Source organism: Pomacea canaliculata, linkage group LG7 (genome assembly GCF_003073045.1).
Source record: "Pomacea canaliculata isolate SZHN2017 linkage group LG7, ASM307304v1, whole genome shotgun sequence".
Lineage (NCBI taxonomy): Eukaryota > Metazoa > Mollusca > Gastropoda > Architaenioglossa > Ampullariidae > Pomacea > Pomacea canaliculata.
The window spans coordinates 19004957-19024542 of record NC_037596.1 but is presented as its reverse complement, the minus strand read 5'-3'; the positions used below and the strand labels follow the sequence as shown (position 1 = coordinate 19024542).

The 19586-nt window shown below is 43.9% G+C and overlaps 2 protein-coding genes across 3 annotated transcripts; both read right to left on the bottom strand.

Annotated features, from left to right (window-relative positions):
* Positions 1 to 340: 340 nt before the first annotated feature.
* On the bottom strand, positions 341 to 5878 carry LOC112569576 (peroxisome proliferator-activated receptor delta-like). 2 transcript variants are annotated; one of them, XM_025247393.1, is made up of 5 exons: positions 5293 to 5878; positions 4802 to 4991; positions 2696 to 3533; positions 1882 to 2081; positions 341 to 1427 (listed from the first exon to the last, which is right to left on the bottom strand). In XM_025247393.1, exons 3-5 carry the CDS (start codon positions 3387 to 3389, stop codon positions 948 to 950), a joined length of 1374 nt encoding a protein of 457 aa, XP_025103178.1. In that variant the 5' UTR covers positions 3390 to 3533; positions 4802 to 4991; positions 5293 to 5878; the 3' UTR covers positions 341 to 947. The 2 variants fall into 2 exon arrangements, with proteins under 2 accessions (XP_025103178.1, XP_025103176.1); XM_025247391.1 differs by having other exon boundaries at positions 4802 to 5878.
* Positions 5879 to 6707: 829 nt separating this feature from the next.
* LOC112567499 lies at positions 6708 to 16047 on the bottom strand. Its single transcript, XM_025244191.1, has 5 exons — positions 15945 to 16047; positions 15103 to 15510; positions 13718 to 14881; positions 8801 to 9166; positions 6708 to 8444 (listed from the first exon to the last, which is right to left on the bottom strand). Exons 1-5 carry the CDS (start codon positions 16045 to 16047, stop codon positions 7444 to 7446), a joined length of 3042 nt encoding a protein of 1013 aa, XP_025099976.1. The 3' UTR covers positions 6708 to 7443.
* Between the last annotated feature and the right edge of the window lie 3539 nt (positions 16048 to 19586).

Genomic DNA, 19586 nt, shown 5'->3' with positions numbered 1-19586 from the left:
GTTTTGGGTGTGTGTGTGTTTTCAGAACAAAATTTACTCCTCGTGTTCTATTTTTATAATTTAGAACAACTAAAAGAAATTTTATTGTTCGACATAAATAAGAAGACATTCTGGAAGTAAAAAATGAAAGTTGAGTACTGGTGAAAAGGTCAAGGTATTTTCGTAATCATTTGATGTTGCGAAGCGAAATCGTTCCACATCGCACTTTCCTCGATGCCAGCTTTTTGTCAACAGGTGACATTGCTGTTGTCTCTTGGAGGTTATCGGTTTGATTCCATTATCGTGGACAAATGGAATCAAACATATTTATATGGTACAGAAATATTTTTTAAAAACACAGTAAATATACAAGTTTTATTACAAAAGTTAGAACATGAGTTTTCATCAACAGTGTAGTGCACGACAGTTTGTCAATAACAAACACTATAACTGACAGAACAGTCCACACCACTTTCCACATACGCTTCACCTCAACAGGTTATATGAAGTTATCACGTGACGTGGAATGACGACAACTGCACGTGCGTCATCTGCATGCTCGGAAGTATCGGCAGGTAATGGGTAGGTGAAGGGGGGGAGTCCGTGTTTGTTTTCTGCTACCTTTTGACCTCAGTTGCCCAGTGGGGAGGCAATCATGTGGACTGGTCGTTGTCGTGTTTGGGATGGCCTCCCTTGCCGGACGTCGATGCAGGACTTGATGACACTCGCACGATGTCCTTCACTCGCCAGCCTCTCAACTTCTTCGCTGATAGAGCGGATGTTGGTCACGTGTCTGATGACGTCAGCAAATTTGCGTTCAAAATGTCGCCCGTGATTTTTCTGCAGAAGATGCAAGAAACACCGAACGACCAGCCACTGACATTCGTCAACTCGCCTCGGATTCTGGAGGGTACACCGGTCGCTGAAAACTAGAACCAAAGCTCGAACCATGATTAATTCTTCGAGAGTCACGATGAATCGTTTGAGTGTGTGGAGAACTTCACATAAAACCTCCACGAACTCTTCACCTGCAACCTGGAGAGTTTGTGGAAACTAGAAGCTTGATAGTTGTGGTCCTGTGAACTCCTGCCGATAGAAAGCTTGTCTCCAAAAATCAAAACTTCCAGCCAAGACGACTTGAGCAGCCAGAACTGGTCCTCGTGACTGAGAGTAGAAAATAAAGGCAAACTGTTGGCAAAGTTGATGTAGCTGCTAGCTAGAGACGTTTCTGGATCACACTTGTATTTGTTTGTCTTACTCAGTCCGGTAAGGAGCATGCGATACAGTGTCTGAAAAAAAAGGTTGAAAAGTTCTTGTGTAAAACCACGTGATGACCAATCTTTCTGTAGACTGGTCTGGGTCAGAAGCAAACTGTCCACTGAATGATTGCAGGTGGAGTAGTGCAAAGCATACCCGCAGTCTAGGATGGACATCAGTAGCTCGTCCACCTGTCACCACGAAAACAAATGTGACAGTTAATGAGAATGTTCTTCTAGTAAACAATTTTATTTATTAAATGTTCTTGTATTGGCAGCGCTGTTTCTCAAATGAAGTGTCTTTTTTTTAAGTATAAAAATATGAACTAGTTCATTAAATCTTTTCCTTTTTGAGTCGTAGTTCTGGTTATGATTTGTTTGAGTTTTGTCATTGTTTTGGTGTTTCGATGTTTCTGTTATTGTTTCAGTAAATTCTTGAGTGAGTCTGTGGATGTTGAAGTATTTTATTTTTTTATCGTCTCAGTTTTTTTTATTCGGCTCATTTGCCTTCCTGTATTTGTAATCTCATGTTTCTCTTCCTTCACTCACACACACACACATACACACGCGGACGCACGAACTGAAGACTGTTGGCATGCACGCACAAACACTCATGTAAAGACTACTCCCATCATCCACCACTTACTTCCTGTCTTGTGGCGCCACTCGGCGGCCGGTCAGGCCCCCACAGCCCGCGCACCTCCAATATGTCCCTGGTTCGTTTCTCGTGTGTGTATCGCCCAGTCTTTATCGCCATCTTGGACATCCCCAGGGTCAGGCACCGCTGGAAGCGACAGGAAGCACACTGACTGCGCTTGTCCCCCTTGACGAAGCAGTTGCTGTCACCTGAGGGCAAAACAGTCCAGTGACTCGACACTCAGCAACCACAGTCTTAGCCAAGAGGAGGAGGAGTAGTACAGGGAAATCTTTATATTACAATGAAAGCGCACTTCTCCGCCCTGTTTTGTAAAATGGTCTTTTTTTTAGTTTTAATTTCCTTGCATACTTTTTAGTGAGGTCTGAAACCCAGACTTTAGCTTGGTAAACTACTAAAATTTATAATTTAAAAAAAATAAAAGTTCTTTCTCGACAGGGCAGCTGTTGAGAGCCATAAGATTTCTTTCTTTTCTACCTTGACCAAAAAAGTGAGCAGAGAAGGTGGACATGTACTCAGTCAATAATTCAAAGAAGTGATAAAATAGAAAAAAAAGATGAAAAGAAAGAAAAATAACAATGAATGGAAGGAAGCAAATCTAATGTAAAAAAAGACACAGTTTCAAAGAAAGAACAAAGTATACAAAATTAAGCAGCTATGGGAAGAAAGATAGAAAAAACTAAGGATATTGTAGCCATGTTTTTCATGACATTTAATTCCTTATTGGACTGTCGAACTGTGTCTGCCATGGAGCGACGGTCGCAATGTCGGACAATCAAATTATTTCATGTTAAATATTACTTGCCTTTACACTGCAATGCCATTCCTTTCTTTAGAGACCTGCGAAAAAATCCCTTGCACGCTTCACACGTGTTGACGCCATAATGAAAACCAGACGCCATATTGCCACACACGCGACATGGCGGAAGTACTTTCCTGTTGGAGGAGTTTTCTGTGACGTCATTTCCTGAGGAAAGCTTGGTGACTTTTGTGGGTGCTGGTTTCGAACGGAAATCTGTTTTGGAGTTGGGGTCAAGCGGACATGAGGATGAAGTGTAAGAGGGATCCAGGCCGACTGTTTGTTTTGTCTGAAAATTGTTGATGACCTGCGATTCGTTGCCGAGGTCGTATAGCGTGTCACGAAATGTCGGTCTTGTCGAGTGATCGACGATGTTGTTAACATCTCCTGATGCCAGAGGGTCCAATAAAAGAGAGGACTGTAAATACACAGACTTAAAGCTGTCGTCGAAACCGACATTGAAACTGTCGTCGGAAAGATCGTTTCGCTGTATCGTGTGTTGATTTGGCGGGATACCCGGCACCTTGCAGTCTGGGGTTGTATCTTTTGTAGGTCGGTCAACTAAACTCACGGAAGATGCAGATGGCGCTGCTCTAATCGAGTGTGAAGCTTCTGATGATATGAGATCCCGATATTCGTCCTCCTTATGGACGAAAGGAAACAATGGTTTTGTAGGCACGCAAGAGGCGCAACTGCACATTCTGCTTTTATATCGGAGCACTCATGAACACAACAACAAACAACACTCAGGCTTCGTCCAGTCCACAGCAACTCGTCGTCACGCCATTTTCTGTCCTTGCATGTAAAGGGTCTGAACTTTTCCTGACTGCTTTGGAAGTGTAAGCTGTAGAGTTGAAAGGTCATCTTATTAAAATAATGACACAGGTCATGAAATAAAATAACAGTAATATATATACACACATATACACATGCCTACAGACAAAAGATTTTATGAACTGGATGGAATGTTTACTGAGTTGTCAAGTTCTCCTTTTTAAAGAGCAGATATGATGAATGATGTCATAGTTTTATTATTTATATTATTTATATTGCTGAACTATTATTCTGCTATAGAGGTCAGTGCTGTGTGTGTGTGTGTGAGTGATTAATACACTTTAGCCAAAATACGCTATTGATATTCTTGAACTTGATTTCTGCAAATCTACGCAACAAAGCTCAAACAATCGGTTTCAAGAATCTTATTTTATAAACACGTGACTTCTGCAAAACTCGTTAATATAGCATACACGACTGATGTGTGCAGGTAAAGAGACAAAAACAATCGGGGTTAGTCCAAAAACCCTATCGCACTGTGTTGGCCTCACACCTGAATGGAATCGTTTCCGCCTCGACATCGTCGTCCCTCGTAAAACCAACTCGTCCCAACACCACAAGACGAATCGACCTAAGTCCAGACTAAACGAACACCGAAGTAGTGATACGTGTTTCGATTCCACCGAACGTCTTAATAAACATCTAATTCGAACCTCCAAACATAAAAATAATCAAGACAAAAGAATGATGTAGACAGAATGATTTTTTTAATCGCGTTTTCTCGCCACTGTGGGATTTGTTGTCTAATGTCTACTTCCAGCGACCATTTTGAATAGTATGATGGCGGCTGAATTTATTAGAACAAGGTCTTGCATATGTGTAGAGTTCGATCAACGCCTGGTGCTGTTGATGATACACAACATTAATGTTTACTTGTAGCATCGGTGATCGATGGGTCAGTTCACCTTTTAGTATGTGAATGATGTTTACTAAGGTTGGGACGATATGGTCATGGCAGGGACAGTTTGACTCAGTCGGGAGTTAGATATGACTGGAGATATGACTGGAGAGATACGGTTGAAGTCGAAATGACCTGTGAACCAATGAACACGTAGTCTCCTTCACAATATACTTGATATACTTTAGGTTATTTCTGCAAACGATCGACCAGAAGGAGTCTAGTTTACAAAGTCCTCAACCAATCACATTTTTCAAGCTGTTCCACTACGTTGTCCACATGACCTACACCATCCCTGCCCTCAGTACCGACATTCCCTGCAATATGTCCCGAGATGTACCCAACTGCCTTACAGACAACAAACTAAAGTGGGTACTCACCTTACAGCAAGAGGATGTTATCCTCAGTCGTCGTCGCTCAGTCAAGAGAAGTTCTGATGCACTCAGCCGATACCAACTGGCATCCACGGCACGTGGCGAGACCTACTTCATGGAAGGTGCGCGGGGTCATCACGGGGTCAAAGTGCAGCCAAAGTGCTCGCTTGATGACTCGCTGTTGCTGTCAAGACAACTGTCATGTGACATTGCCAGTCAGAATTAGAGAACTAAACAAAGACAATTTTTGTATCCATGTTTGGTGGTTCGGTCCGTGATGGTTTATTTATTGGTTAGCTTGTCACATTCATTAACCGATGACTAATCCGCTAAACATCTGTTATTAAAGCAGTTTCAGATAAATCACTTTTATACAACTATTAAATTTAATTAATTATTTCATTTCAAGAGTTGTGTCACTCAGAGAAAGACATGTTTTATACATTAAATGTTTAAGATTTGTCCCATAGTCAGAAGTCTTTTCAAACCAGGGTTACCTGTTCTACTTTAGCCCGTGTAAGCATAAGATCATCAGATCTTTACATTTTACCGGATTAATTCAATAACATCGCTTCTGTTTCAGCTAAGAACTTCATTCCAAAGATATAGAAGCACTTTTTTCATTTGCTTCATCCTGGTCTTCCTCAGTTCAATTAATGTCTCCCAGTGTGAAACATTTGCTGAACTCTCCTGAAGAGCAATATGTATCGTTCCTGAGATTGCTGAGGTCACAGTTGGATCATAACATGACCTTTTCTCTACAATGGCAAACTTTTCTTGAAGGTGCTACCTTGCGACTTGTTCTGCAGTAAAGCATCATTTGGAGCTGTCTTTCCAACAATGTTTCGTTTGAAATCGTGATCTACATCAGGGCATCATCTGAAACTGAGCTCCAAGATTTCACTTGCGTAGGTTTAGTCATTTAGTCTAAACATTACAATAAGTTAGTAGAAAATTGTCTATTTCTCTTCAATGTTACATCACAGAAGTACTCTCAGTCGACGAAGACGATCATGGGGATGATGAGAACAATGGAATGCAGCTTGAGGCCTGTGTAAGGGTCAGTTGAAGATCAAGGAGGCGTCTGCTCGTCCAGGGTGCGCCGAGGTATTGTGCACAAAGCTTTGTAAGTTATCTCGGTGTCAAAAACCGTCCCACCTCCCTTTTTTATTTGCTGTCCCACTTTTTGCACTGCCTCGCTCCTATCGACATAGTCGTCAGCGTGACCTGCCTCCCCCCTCACCGACATCAGTGACTCCATCACCATCACCCCCGCCCCTGGGAAATACATTCCGATAACATCGCTTGCTTTGCTGTCCTGCTCGCTTGTTGATAGATTAGTTGATTATTAGTTGTTATATTCTGTTTTGTTTTCAATACATCGTCCTGAGATGGAAACATGTATAGTAAGCAAATAATTATAACAGGACATGTCACGGACTTGGTCACTAACCTAGTTCTTGAGGCAAAGAGAACACGGGGAAGGGTGCACAGACACGTTTGAGATAAGGTCCCCTGACTGCTATTTGTTGTTGTTGTTTGTCTTACCAGACACATTGTAACAATCATCATCGTCATCATCATCATCGTCATCGTCGTCGTCGTCACAACTGTATTTCTGTATCTAGGTTTCTCTACTAGGCTGACTGTTGCTTAGTAGCTGAGTCGATGTAAAGCCTGTGGTCTCCTCGCCCTCTTCATGTTTTCTTTACTTCTGTGTCAGCCTTTCGTTATTATCAATGTCCTTAGCATCGAGACCTCGCCACGATCGTTAACCTTTGTCTTCATGTTACCAACACTTCATACAGTCACAGCTCATTTCACTTCAGATATCATCTCATACAAAACAGCAAATACCAGACACGCTTTCTCTTTGAAAATATATTTTTCTTACAAATACTACAAAACAAGTACACAAGTCGTGATAAAGTCAACATCCATGACTTGAAATCAAATGTAAAAATACTTCACAGTGAGAATAAGAACACACGTGTTGCTGCAAGGAGCTAACATGAAAATATTATGACATCATCCTACACTCCTACACTCCTACAATCCTCTCTTATTTACTTTCTGTTTTCTAGGGTGCTAGGAGGCCGAGGAACAATGTACAGGTGAGTGTCCACTATGAGCAAACTTTCATTTTTGGTGTCTGACATTTTATTTAATTCTCAGCCGCCTTTGACCTTCGGTCATTCAGTCTTACTTAGCCCTCTCCAATGTTTATAGTTTGTTGAGTTTTGCCCTAGTGTGGTTTGAGTCTTACTTCTGGGTAGGATCCCCACCGTACTAGTTGATAGACATCTCTCAGTAGTCACACCTTCGACCTGCCCAGAACTTCATGGATCAGTAATAGGTCTGATGTTGTTTATTTCAAACACAAAGCTCGTATCTTTGTTTGTTCATAATATCCTTTCATCCAGCTTTCTGCTGACGACATTCAGCTCCACACTTCTCCCACAGAGAATATTAGAGGCTTTAGCTTAAACAGAATGCAACTGTGTTTGCGCCCCTTGTTCAGGCTGGCGCTCATAATAATTATAGCCCACAGAAAACATCTAACGAAAGATAGATTGACAGAAGGATAGACAGATAGACAGATAAGGTTGACACTGAGTGTGGACGAAAGAAATGTCTTTCAAGTCCTGCTATTGTAAAAGCATTTCTACCAAAACAGGTTTCTTGCTGAGTGCTTCCATGAACAGTGGGTTGGCAAAGGCCTTCATGATCATTTCTGACATTGCTCTGAGAGCCGTCAGCCTGTCAATGACCTTAGCAAAGGTCAGCATGACGTCACTGCCTTGACGCCGCTCCACCAGCGTCAGAAAGCACCTGATGAGGTTCCAGTTGAGCTGCTCCACGCATGCGTAATCCACCAGGTCGCAGCGGTCTGGGAAGGTCAGCGATATGGCCTTCAGGAGGATCACTTCCTTCTTGTGGAGGTGCAGGCGCTTGAAGGACTCCGCCAAGTGAAACTGGAAGTCGACGAGCTCCCTGCCAAAGAGTCTGTCAAAGTGACTTCGATGCAGCCCGCGCATCACAGGGGAGGCAAATGCCTGATGCTCCAGGCTGTAACCTTGGTAACGACCCAGGAATGTGTAGTCGGCGCGGCCGGCCCTGAGCAGCGATATCTGGTCGGAAGCAGTCAAGTCAGTGAAGCCAGGGATGCTCTTGGCGAACTCAATCATCACCAGGATGTTTTTCTCCACTGCTTGAGCGCTTCGCTCCATGGACTCCTTGCGGTTGTCGATCTCCAGGCCTGTCAGTCGGTAGATTTCGTCGAATTCTTTGAAGTCCACGGCTTCCAGCGGGCCGAAGGTTTCCTGCTGCAGCATGGCAAGTTCCCGGACCTGTCGCCACAGCGCCATCTTGTCCTCTTCTGCCAGGTCCAGGCACGTTCGTTTGAGGTTGTCGTGCACGGTGACGAGCCGCTCGACGACCGCGTCCACTTCCTCGTCTGGCAGACAAAGCGGAAACTCGCCCTGTTGGAGCATGCGCACTTCCAGAGTGTTTTGTGTGCGGGTCTCGTGTGTGTAGCGGCCGATGCGGATCGCGTCCTTGGACATCCCCAGGCTCTGGCACCGCTTGTACCTACAGTAAGCACACGTGCTGCCCGAGGTCCGAGTGACATCACAGTTACCTTTGCCACCTGCCGAACAATGAAGGCTTGGGTAAATTTTTACCCCGTTTTGATTCAGAAAGGCTTATCTTAAAGAGTTAAGCAGTTGATGATGATTATACGTTTGACGAATTATATGCAACACTATCATTATCTTCTTCTTGTCTTTATAAGATCATGTCAAAAAAGAAAAACAAGAGGAAGAACAGACGCAGCAATGTGATGATACCCTCAGGGAAAAGAACTCTGCTTAAACATTTCTGCTCTGCAACATGACATAAAGTTATGATCCGTTTAGTAGGGATGCGAAGGGAGAAATTAGACGCTTTATTGACTGAATTATTTGCTTTATTGACAGAATCGTTAATTTATCGATTGATTCATACCTTTGCAGTAGAAAGGACGCCTTCTTGTTAAGCAGCGACGAAAAAACCCTTTGCATGCCTCACATGAGTTGACACCATAGTGAAAACCGGAAGCTGGCTGAGCGCAGATGCGGCATGGCGGAAGCTGTGATGACGACTTGGCTTCTGGTCTCATCTCCTCCTCCTCAGCGATGTGACCACAGGAAGAGGAGGAGGAGGAGGAGGAGGAGGAGGTCTGGTCAATTTTATCTGCAGCTTGCCCAAGCAAATCCGTTTCAGAAGCTCCAGAAAACTCTTCATCGTGAAGTAGGTTTAGAGAAGGAGGTTCTGGAAGATTCGTGCTGTTTTCATCAGATAATTCAGAGAGCATAGAACAAGGGTTTGTATCTAGAGGGTTCAAAGGAATCTAAAACACACATTGCTTGTGTCACGTGTTCTGCGGTGCCTACATGTGGATTCAAGATTTCAGTTTGTGATAAGGTGTCTTTGGCATCCCTCGTATGCTGAACGTTGACGTATTCCTGTTCAAAGTTTATATTCTGAGGCTCGTCTACAGCTGGACTGGCATAGCAAATAGAATGTATTACCAAAGTTTGTTCAGAGATGTCAGCTTTTCTTCTTGGGATATCTATATCCTTCCTGTTTTTGTCAGATGTACAGCCATATTGCTTTTGTTGTCGTCTGACTTCCAACTGTCCGACATCAATGTACTCACACCTGTCTGATCAGAAGAACTGCTGACATCTGCCGAAACATTTCGTGGATGTAAGAGTGACGACCGCTCACTCGCAGAAGTCAAAGACAAGATGCGCGGATATCTTCGGAAATGACGCCATATTGTCTTCCTCCTACAATGTCCCTCCCAGGGTCTAGTTGATGAGGGTGTCTGCCTAGAGATGGGAAACACAAGCCTACCTGATGCGGGTGGTAGCTCCCTGAATAACAAGCATGACTACCATTTCTTTCATTCGTGTCTGTATCTCGGAGAAGAGACTTGCTGGAAAGTGATGTCGATGTCGACAATGTAGACGATGAGAACATCTGACAACCTTTTGGTGTAAAATCAATGTCAGACAATAGCGGAGAGTCGGTGAAGTTTCCAGGTTTGTCTGATTGTTGATGGAAAGAGTCGGCATCGTAGAATAAATGTTGTAGGGGCGTGGGGCTGACTTGTGTACACTCTGGCTTTGTGGACTTCAAGTTCAGGCGGACTAACTCTTCGTTACAAGCAGCAAGTCCGTGCTTCTCTCCCCTGTTTGGAAAAGTCGGCGGGTGCAAGTGTCTCCTGTGTATTTTTGTTCTCTTGCCCCCCGTGTCTTGTGTGTGGGGGTGGGAAACCAGATATTGGTTATCGACTGAACGTCCCCCCTCAGTCACGTGATCGATGTACATTAAGCGCCGTTTGTTTCTTTCCGAACGTTTCCGCGCGTGTCTCCCTCTGTCACCATGGCGACTAAAATGTTTCGGGTGAAAACATTCTTTATTTGTCAAATTTCTGTACTCAGGCACCTTCTTTTTGCTATATATCATTTCTTCATTCGGAGACAAGCCTTTTTCTGGCACTTGCTGGTTATCGAGGGTCACTGCTGGTGAGCTTCTCTCGGAGTTTTCGGATGAACTCCACTCGTGACCCCGGTCGGTGCAGGATGACAAGACTAGCTCCGGGCTGAGTCCCATGTTGAGGTGACTGGAGAGGAACTCCTCCTCATTAGTACTAAAAAACATTTTTTGAGACATGAAGATGCTGGTATGAACTTTCGTATATGATGACCTGCGTAAGGTGATCTCCACACCCTGATCTTGAAGACGAAACTTTATGGTTTCTGTAGAAGGACGAAGCAATAAGCGTGAAACATGCAATTTATAAATGTGAAAAATGAACTTTACTGAAAAACGAAATTACATTATTTTGGTCAGAAAAACAATGACAGAGTTTTCAGGGCATGTCCTGTCAGCATTATTGCTTTCGTTTGCTTTGTTTGTTGGCTCTTTGGGACAGAAGAACTGAAAATGGTTTACTCGCTATATGATTTTTTTTTTAATTTCTTGACATGTCAAGAGAATAACATCAGTTTCTGTGTGCTATGTCTTAGTATGAGACTCTCTTAGTCTCCATTTTTATATTTTATAGTTAAACTCTTCTTGCTAATTTGCACTGAAGCATGTTTTACAATGATACTTTCTTCATAACCTGCTATACGACTGAAAGTGTGGGGCTAACACTTTTGTCTTTGAAACATAAGTACTTGAATGAGAACTTTAAATTAGATGTGTCTTTCTCACTTTACTGATTTTCTTTATGGGTACTAACGATCAAGCAGTAAATAATTAGAACTCGCGCAAGATCCTGACACCGATTTTAAAGGACTGTCTCACAAATTCTAACAGTGTCATGAACTTTTCTGATATATATATATAGACTGAGTTCTGTCTACTGTCAAAACAACTCACTTCATCCAGAACAATTAACTCTTACATTGAATTTTTATTTTAAAATAAGCTATTTTAATTTCAATTTTCTATCACCAATAAGCAGGTAAAAAATAATAAGAAAATAACACCAGAATAAAACACAAGCTATGCAATCTTCTTGAAAGGAAATAATACTGAAACCTGATAATAGGCAAGAAGCTAAATGAATACCCTGAATTTCTTAGTGTGAGCGGTGCTGAGAAGAAAGCATTTATTTGAAGTTGTTAGTTTTGTTTCTCTGTGCTTTCAAAGTTTCTTCATGCAACAGGAACTCTTATGTACTTCGAGAAAATATCCGACAGGTGTACAGATGAACATCTTCAGAAACAGCAGATACCTCAAAGTCTTCGGTCCCTATCTTACTTGTGTAGACACAATTCTATATTCAAACCACTAGTGTCAATACCTCCTTCAATAGTCAGTACTTCTGTTGCCACTATCTTTATTACCCAGGTAAGAAAAACAAGACTAATAAGACAGGAAAAGAATAAATCCTGTTGTGTCCACTGACTTATAAAAGACAGATAGGTTGTACTGGACATGCTTTGTAAATAGACGAAAAGTGTTGCCCGTCATTCGATACACACTTACAATGTGTACCTGGCTCTCATCAGCACATGAATAGTGTTAGAAACCTTCGTTAACACACCTTTGTGTACTTACCTATTGCAAGTTTTGCTTGGGTAGGTATGGTATGGTATAGCAGCAAAAGGTCCTTCAAAGTGTCAGCCTTTGATGTTGAGGCGGCAGCAGGTGTAGCAGCGATGTCCACAGATGAAGACAACAAGACAGCTCGTCACACAGGATGGTGAGCACTGACGTGTCCTCAGGTGTGTGACAGTCCACCTGCTGTCGTCATCGTTTGTTCTGCTGATAAACGTACTTGAGGAGCAGCAAAGAACCTCGGGTGTTGATAGAGGCACCCCGCAGGCTCCGAGTCGCCATTGACCTCTTTATTTCAAGTGACAAGCTTTGTTTTAAGTACGAATTTATCTTCGTCTACTGCAGTCGACAAGATAACAGACGAAATATTGGCCAGCGTCCGACACTTGTCCGACAGTCAGACTGCGACAGTCTTACACAGGGATGTCAGGTGTCAGAACTCAGAGACATGGTATTACTTATCATGTGACATCGTCAGAACTCACTGAGACATAATATTATCATGTGACATCGTCAGGTGTCAGAACTGACTGAGACAGGTCATGTAAAACTCTCGTTCGCTAGTTAATACATTCTCTTATATCCACCATTTGCAAGGGATGGGCTGTAACATTGATACAAGGAGTAAAAGCCACAGTGTTTCCCTGTTAAAGCTCGTGCTGTCCTCTCTCACCTAATCCAGTCGTCAAGTCACCAACAGCTGTACAGTAAACGAGGGCTCACAAGTTTTTATTTTATTTTTTTCATTTTTTGAACAGCGATGAAATTAGGGTAAGTGCACTGGATTACCTCCAACTTTCATCTGCATAATGATTGAGTCACATGACCATAAGGGAGGTAGCGCTGACAAACAGCATTGTTTCATTTTCCATGTTTGGTGGGAGGAAGGCGAAACCACGGGGTAAGGTTCACCACATTCGCACCCTTGCCACTTCCTCAATCCACCCCCTCCCCCCCCAAAAAAAAAAAAAAGACTAACCGACAATTGGTGTTCTCTTGTGAATAGTACTTGGTGTTTAGTTCATGTGATGCTGGTGTGATTGGTTGGTAGACAGGCTTTATATCACGTGATCTAAGAATTCCTCATGATAGGGGTCTTAGTCACTTACCATTTATAACTATTTACTATTACTGATTTTTCAAATGTACTAATTAAAAGTTGATACTTCCAAACAAGGAAAAGTAAAAACAAAAGTTTTACATATAACACATTCATGCCAAAAGACACAAATCTGCAAACACACACACAATGCAAGCACATGCAAACATGCACGCACAGACACACTGGCATTCGAGCATAAAACAAACACTCATACACGCACACAGATATGCAAGCATATACACTGACACGCGATTATTTTCGTTCGCGCGCGCACACACACACACACACACACACAAACAGGTTTGCGACCACAGCACACAGATACACACTTGCAAGCACACGTATATACAAACGTGGGTATCCATACATTCTTGCAAGAGCGTTTTCTGTCTTACATATATCTGTGTGTGTGTGTGCATGATGACACACAAAGTTACAATCATTCAGACTTTCTACTACAGTAAAAGGCAATACAGTAGTTTGATAAGCAGAAAATTTTATTTTTCGGTGGAATCACTAATTGTCCATAAACTGACATGCACACCAGTTGCGCTTTTGTTTCGTGTCCAGCATCCATGTAAAACCTCATCCACTTGCATTCTGCACATGCAGTCTGTAATCATCAAATCACAAATCATGTAATCAACCATGGGTTTGTATTTCATGTTTGAAAGAGAAGTCTCTTCACCATAGTTTGTCCTAATGGTGAGTGCTTACAGTTTGAAGTTGATTCACCTGGACGTGAAAAATGAATTTTGCAGGAAGCAGGATGTAAACAATCAGAATGTTAATGCAACAAAGTACGGTAACTCCTAAAGACATGGCAGGACAGCATTCAACTGATGCTACCCCGGAGACTATCGCTACTGAAGTATCATCTCCACGAGCACTGGTTTCTTCTTTCAAAATGTCCAGAAAAGCTGGGCTAGAGAATATCTTGACCGCCATCTCAGTCAGTGTTCGGAGGGCGGTCATCTGATCGACGATCTGAGCGAACCTGGCCATAACGAGGTCCTCATGTTGCTGGTGCAGCTGCCGCAACAGGCAGCGGATGAGCGTCCACTGCAGTGTCTCCACCTGCTGGCGGTTGTGCAGCACACAACGGTCTGCTGACGTCAGCAGGATGGACTGCAGCAGCACCAGCTCGTCGTTCTGTAGGCGCAGCCGCTTGAGTGACTCGGCTAGCCGAAACTGGTACTCCGTGTACTCCTTCCCGTACAGCTTTTCAAACTGCCGCTTGTGCACTCCCTTGCCACACGGAGCTGCAAAGGCGGAGTGATGCGTGCTGAAGCCGTGATACATGGTCAGGAAGGCAAACTCCACCCGCCCACCTTTCAGAAGCGCAATCTGGTCCTGGCATGCCAGATCCCGAAAGCCTGGGATCCCCTTGGCGAACTGGATCATCTTGAGAACCTTCTTTTCGATACGGTTTGCCAGGCGTTCCATCTGCGCCTTACGGTTGTCCACGTCCAGTCCCGTCAGCCGGTACACTTCCTCCGCTTCTCGGGGGTCCAGGGTTTCCATGGAGCCAAAGACTGCCTCGTGCAGACGGTAGTTGTCCTGCACCTCCATCCACGTCTTCTTCAGATATTGCTCGTCCATTTCCACGCTTAGCCGTCCTTCGCACTTCCGGGCCTCCATTAGCTGTGCGATCAGGACTTCCGCTTCCGCCTCATCCATGAACAGCGGTGGTTCCTGTGTCGTGAGCATCCGCACTTCAAGTGTGTTTTGTGTTCGGGTCTCGTGTGTGTAGCGACCGATTCTGACGGCGTCCTTGGACATGCCCAAGGAAAGGCATTTCTTGTAGCGGCAGTGTGCACAGGGCAGTCTGGCACCACGGGAGACAACACACTTCCCATCCCCTCCTGCCAGAACACACAGCAAAACGTTCAATGCAAAACGACAAAAGTGAGAAAAAAAACTCGAATTTGTGAAGCTTATATTTGAAAAAGAATATCTATTATCGTGAAGGAACTTGATGCAGTTAATGAAGTACTTTATTTAGGACTTGAGGTAAATTACAAAAACCACTTTCTGGCATTAAATCACTTGTAATTTCACTTAAATCTGGGCCAAATCTTCTCACCTTTACACTTGTAAGGCTTGCGCCTGTTTAAACATCTCTGGAAGAATCCTTTGCACGCCTCACACGAGTTGACGCCATAGTGGAAACCTGAAGCAGGTTGTGCGCAGATGCGACAGGGCGGAAGCTTCAGGCCGGCTTTCACTTCCGGATCCTCAGACACGAAGCCTTTCTTCCGGCGCTTCTTGTTTTGCGCTGATTCTGAAGTTGCCAGGGCAACAACAGAGTCGTCACTGTCGGCAGGAAGTAAGGGTTGGATTTCATCTTGTCTCAAGCAAGAGTTCACTGACACATCAGCAATGCCATCGACTGTGTCGTCTGTCGCTCTTGTGATGTCAGAAGAGCAATGAAGGGGAATGCTGATGGTCGAATGATCACAGCTCCGATCGCAGCCATGGCACTCCCGATTTCCTCGTTATGTGTGATCACCGCTGATTGGTTCTGTCCACTGCTCGGGTCATCGGCAGGAGGTACCCGCAGCCCTGCGTCGGTTGGTGGGGGTGGAGGCAACATTTCACACACCTCCCTTGTGTCTACCACTATGCACGAAGGCGCACCAGTGACCTCTGAACTGCTCGAACAGGTGTCGTTAGTTTCGTCACTCCTGGATCTTGAGAGGGAGGTAAGAATATTGCTTTGAGGTAACCCGCTAAATGAAGTGTGTCTAAAGAGGTCATCATCTTGTCCAGGTGAGAAATTGGCGAGGCTACGGGTGGAAAGGACCAGGTGTTGTCAAACTCGCTGACATCGCATGCTTCCGAAGTCACCGAAGACGAGAAAGTAGAAGCTGAAGAATGTTCTGGCGATGAAGCATCAGGGGAAAACAATAAGTTGTCTGTGCTTACTATGTTTTTGCAGACTAGGCGACTTTTCGTTCATGCCATCGTCCAGTGTAAGACGATCTTTTCCACCTCCTAAACCTCCGAGGTAGTTTAAATGTTGCCACATACTTTCATGGTCATGGCTGAGTGCTGACACTCTTTGCCTGGCCACTACACACAAATCTCGACTTTTCCATGGCAATGACAACGTTTGGTAATTCTCAGGAACCTTCCAGGAAACACTTATCACAGTGATCTGTAACTTTTAATTCATATCGCATCTCTTGCATCGCTGTCCCAGGAAGTTCTCTCTGTCTATAGATGTCCATCTAACTGAACTACTCACTTGTCACAGCTTCTTTGCACAGATGTCTCTTCTCCTTCAAAACAATCTGTACTTGGCCACAACAGCTGCCTGGATGCGGATCACGTGACACAGAAGCGTTAGACTTACGCAAATACACGTTTGGTCTCGCGCACCGTCTGACATCACTTCCTGTGTGACTCGTCGCGTGGATGATACCATCATGTGACCCGAGGTCGCTGCTTTTTCTTTAGGCAGTGCATGCTTTACTTTGTCATTACTAGTCATTTATGTAATTCTTTAGTCCACAGCTTTGTTTATTAACACAACAAAGGATGTTGCTGCAACTTCATCTCTGTGTTTGCTAGAGAGGGCGAGAGGTGTTACGCCCCTTTGATTAACACCGTGTGTCCAGGTGTTGATGCTGTCGCATGAGGACCTGGGTCTGGCAGTCTATCCAGCTACCCGTACCTTGTGTCTGTGCGAGAAAGAAAATAGCAATATACTAGTTAAATGATTTAAAATTTAAGAGTGTAAGAACTGAGACACATAAAACAATCCTACTCCTAAGATTACAGAAAGACACAGGACCACACGACACCGACATCTAGGATGACACTACGATACGATATATCTCTTGTTTAGCACCAGACACTAGTGTGTGCCCTCGTCACACTAATCAATGTATATATATATAAAACATGATCCTACAGCATTTTAACACAAGCATGTTGTATGTCACACAGCGACGACAGTTTTAAAAATGTCAAAGGTGACGGGTCAACAGTCAGGGTTAGATGACACATGATACCAGCTATCTGGTTGTTGCCTTGAATTGCACAATACCTATTAATATCATCACACAAGACACACATGGCTAGAGCCAAATGTGTGCGATGTATTTATTACACCTGCTGTGGTCTAGTTTACCAACAGAAACAACAAACTTTACTTTTTGTCAATAGACAAATGTTAAATAATTACAAGGGTAACAGAGTCTGAGATGTAATTTACTATAAACTAACAACTTTGGATTTGATTCGTGGGGACTTGGTCAGACACACACGAGTTATTAACACCATCGTTATATAATTATAATTATATAAATATGTATATTAACACACTATACGCTATCATTAGTTTATATAAACATACACACGCACATTCATGTGTTATTATTCAGGGTGACGTGTTGCTTTGAACACTAATTTCTGTACAGTTAACAAGAAACAGCTTGAAATACTTGATCAGCGCCTACGACACGTGTTGTGACATGTGACACCGCGGGGACGAGAACAAGCTGTGTCATCGCCGTGTCCCTGTTATCGCTCGACATAGAGGCAGGTCAGCGACTCGGGGTCAGCCTGTGCCTGCTGAACCCTTCACGTGCTCACGACTCAGCACTCCCCCCTCCCCCCCAAAAAAAAGCGGATGTCACATGAGACCTCTGACCTTTGGCCCCTGCTCCGCCCCAGTGTACGAGCACGGAGTACACACACATACATTGTACATGTGTTGGCGGAAATGACCTTCTAACTCTCCTTTCTCACTAAAGCAAACGCACCAGCAAACAAAAATAAGAGAAATAAAAATGGTCTACTATTCTACTACCCGATACACCCCACGTTAACAGGACTGTTTAGACGATTTGACATAAATTTGAAATACTCTACCTTAGAAGCTTTGTAGCTTCTCAAACCACGAACTGGATGAACTGCTGAAAGCCAACCTCCATTTCCTGACTATACATTGATGGATCAACATTTGACAATCGTGAAGGCATGAGCAGCCACAAGCTTCACCGGGTGTGTGTCGGGTACCGTTATTACAGGCTGCTGGGGCCTGAGTCACTCTCGTGCTGCTTGAGGTCAAACTGTGCGCGGGAGTTGGAAGTAACAGCCACGACCCTGCGTGCCACGTGACAGTCTGACCTCGGCTGTTCTATTTTCTCACCCTCACCTCTGCAAGATACTGCAGCAAACGACTGAGATCACGTGACATGTCACACTCACAGTAGGACAAACATGTCCCCATGAATGAATCGCACTTTTATCGTTCTTCTCCTCTCGGCCTCAACCTCTTTCTCTCTTGTCAGATTTTTTCAAGATTGCAGACTCACCTTTCAAGATGGACGCGTTGACAGTTTGCTATACACAACGGCAGGTTTAAACTTTTGGTGTCTGCGTGTGTGTGTGTGTGCAAGAGAGCGAATGTATGCGACTAGGAAGTGAGAAAGTGAGGGAGAGAGTGAAGACATCTTTTAAAGTGTAGAGCAACATTTCGCATCAGTTTTTAGTCAGTGGTTAAACAAGTTTCTCAATCTCAGGAGTTGAAGGTTAATTACGCCGACCCTCTATACGAACTCTTGTGACTTCAACAGAAACTTCATGAAGATGACAACGACCACCACCACACGGAATGCTGTTACGGTCGTTATTATTAAAATTTAATTGTTTACATCAGTGTCCCTGTTAAACTTTCTCAAATTGCTGTCACGAGGAAGTCACAGATCACATGACCTGTCAGGATGAGTTCTCGTGATTTTGGTTTGGTAAACAATCTCACCGAAGAGGGTGGACTGGTTGGGGGTTCTCCTCCTCCCCTCCCCCTTCCTCACTCATTTACTGAGGAGATCGAGCATCCCTCTCTCCCCTATATATATATGAACACACATGTATAACCCTCTCTCTCTGTGTTATATATAATATTATATGCTCAACACATATATAGACTCACGCCACTTTCTCTCTCTCTTATTGTGATATATATCTATATATATATACACTCAACACACACGTAGACACCGCTTGATGAGGAACGGCGGATATCTATTAGCCTTCCTCTGCTGTCTGCTCTGTGGTAGACTGGGTCTTAACACACTTCCTAATGCAGTTGTGCTGGAGCTGACACGATTCCAAGACAACTCACAGCTGAGAATGTGAACAGCCTTGCACACTTTGTTACAACCTTCCTCCCCGAGACCCCAGGGCCATGACAATTCCTCGACGGGTGCGATATTCAATTCGCGTCTCTGCCCATCTTCGACTCTCATGATTGGGTGACATAACATACACACACTCTGTCTGTGACTAGCTATGGTCAATCACAACCTAGCTAGCACGTGACGGACAAACGGTCACTGGATTCCTCCGCAGCCAGTCTGTGAACTACTGCCAGTCGCGCATCAGTGCTAGTGTAAGACAACTACGGCCACCCAAGCGCTAGAATCTCGCTCCTTGAGCCATCCGACACGGTCGCCTCTTTCTTCCGATGGACAAAGGGTGGCCGCCATTCAGCTATCTGATCTACCCTTCGCTTGTCTGTCCGCCTGCGTGTCTGCTAGACACCAACACTAAAGACCT

Coding starts and splice junctions, on each gene's coding strand:
- LOC112569576 (XM_025247391.1), bottom strand. CDS start 3,389: ATGTGCAGTTGCGCCTCTTGCGTGCCTACAAAACCATTGTTTCCTTTC. Junction 2,082..2,695: donor AATGGCATTGCAGTGTAAAG/GCAAGTAATATT, acceptor TTTTGCCCTCAG/GTGACAGCAACTGCTTCGTC. Junction 1,428..1,881: donor GTGGCGCCACAAGACAGGAA/GTAAGTGGTGGA, acceptor TCGTGGTGACAG/GTGGACGAGCTACTGATGTC.
- LOC112567499 (XM_025244191.1), bottom strand. CDS start 16,047: ATGTGGCAACATTTAAACTACCTCGGAGGTTTAGGAGGTGGAAAAGAT. Junction 9,167..13,717: donor AACTGTAAGCACTCACCATT/AGGACAAACTAT, acceptor TGAACCCTCTAG/ATACAAACCCTTGTTCTATG. Junction 8,445..8,800: donor GCGTCCTTTCTACTGCAAAG/GTATGAATCAAT, acceptor ATTGTTCGGCAG/GTGGCAAAGGTAACTGTGAT.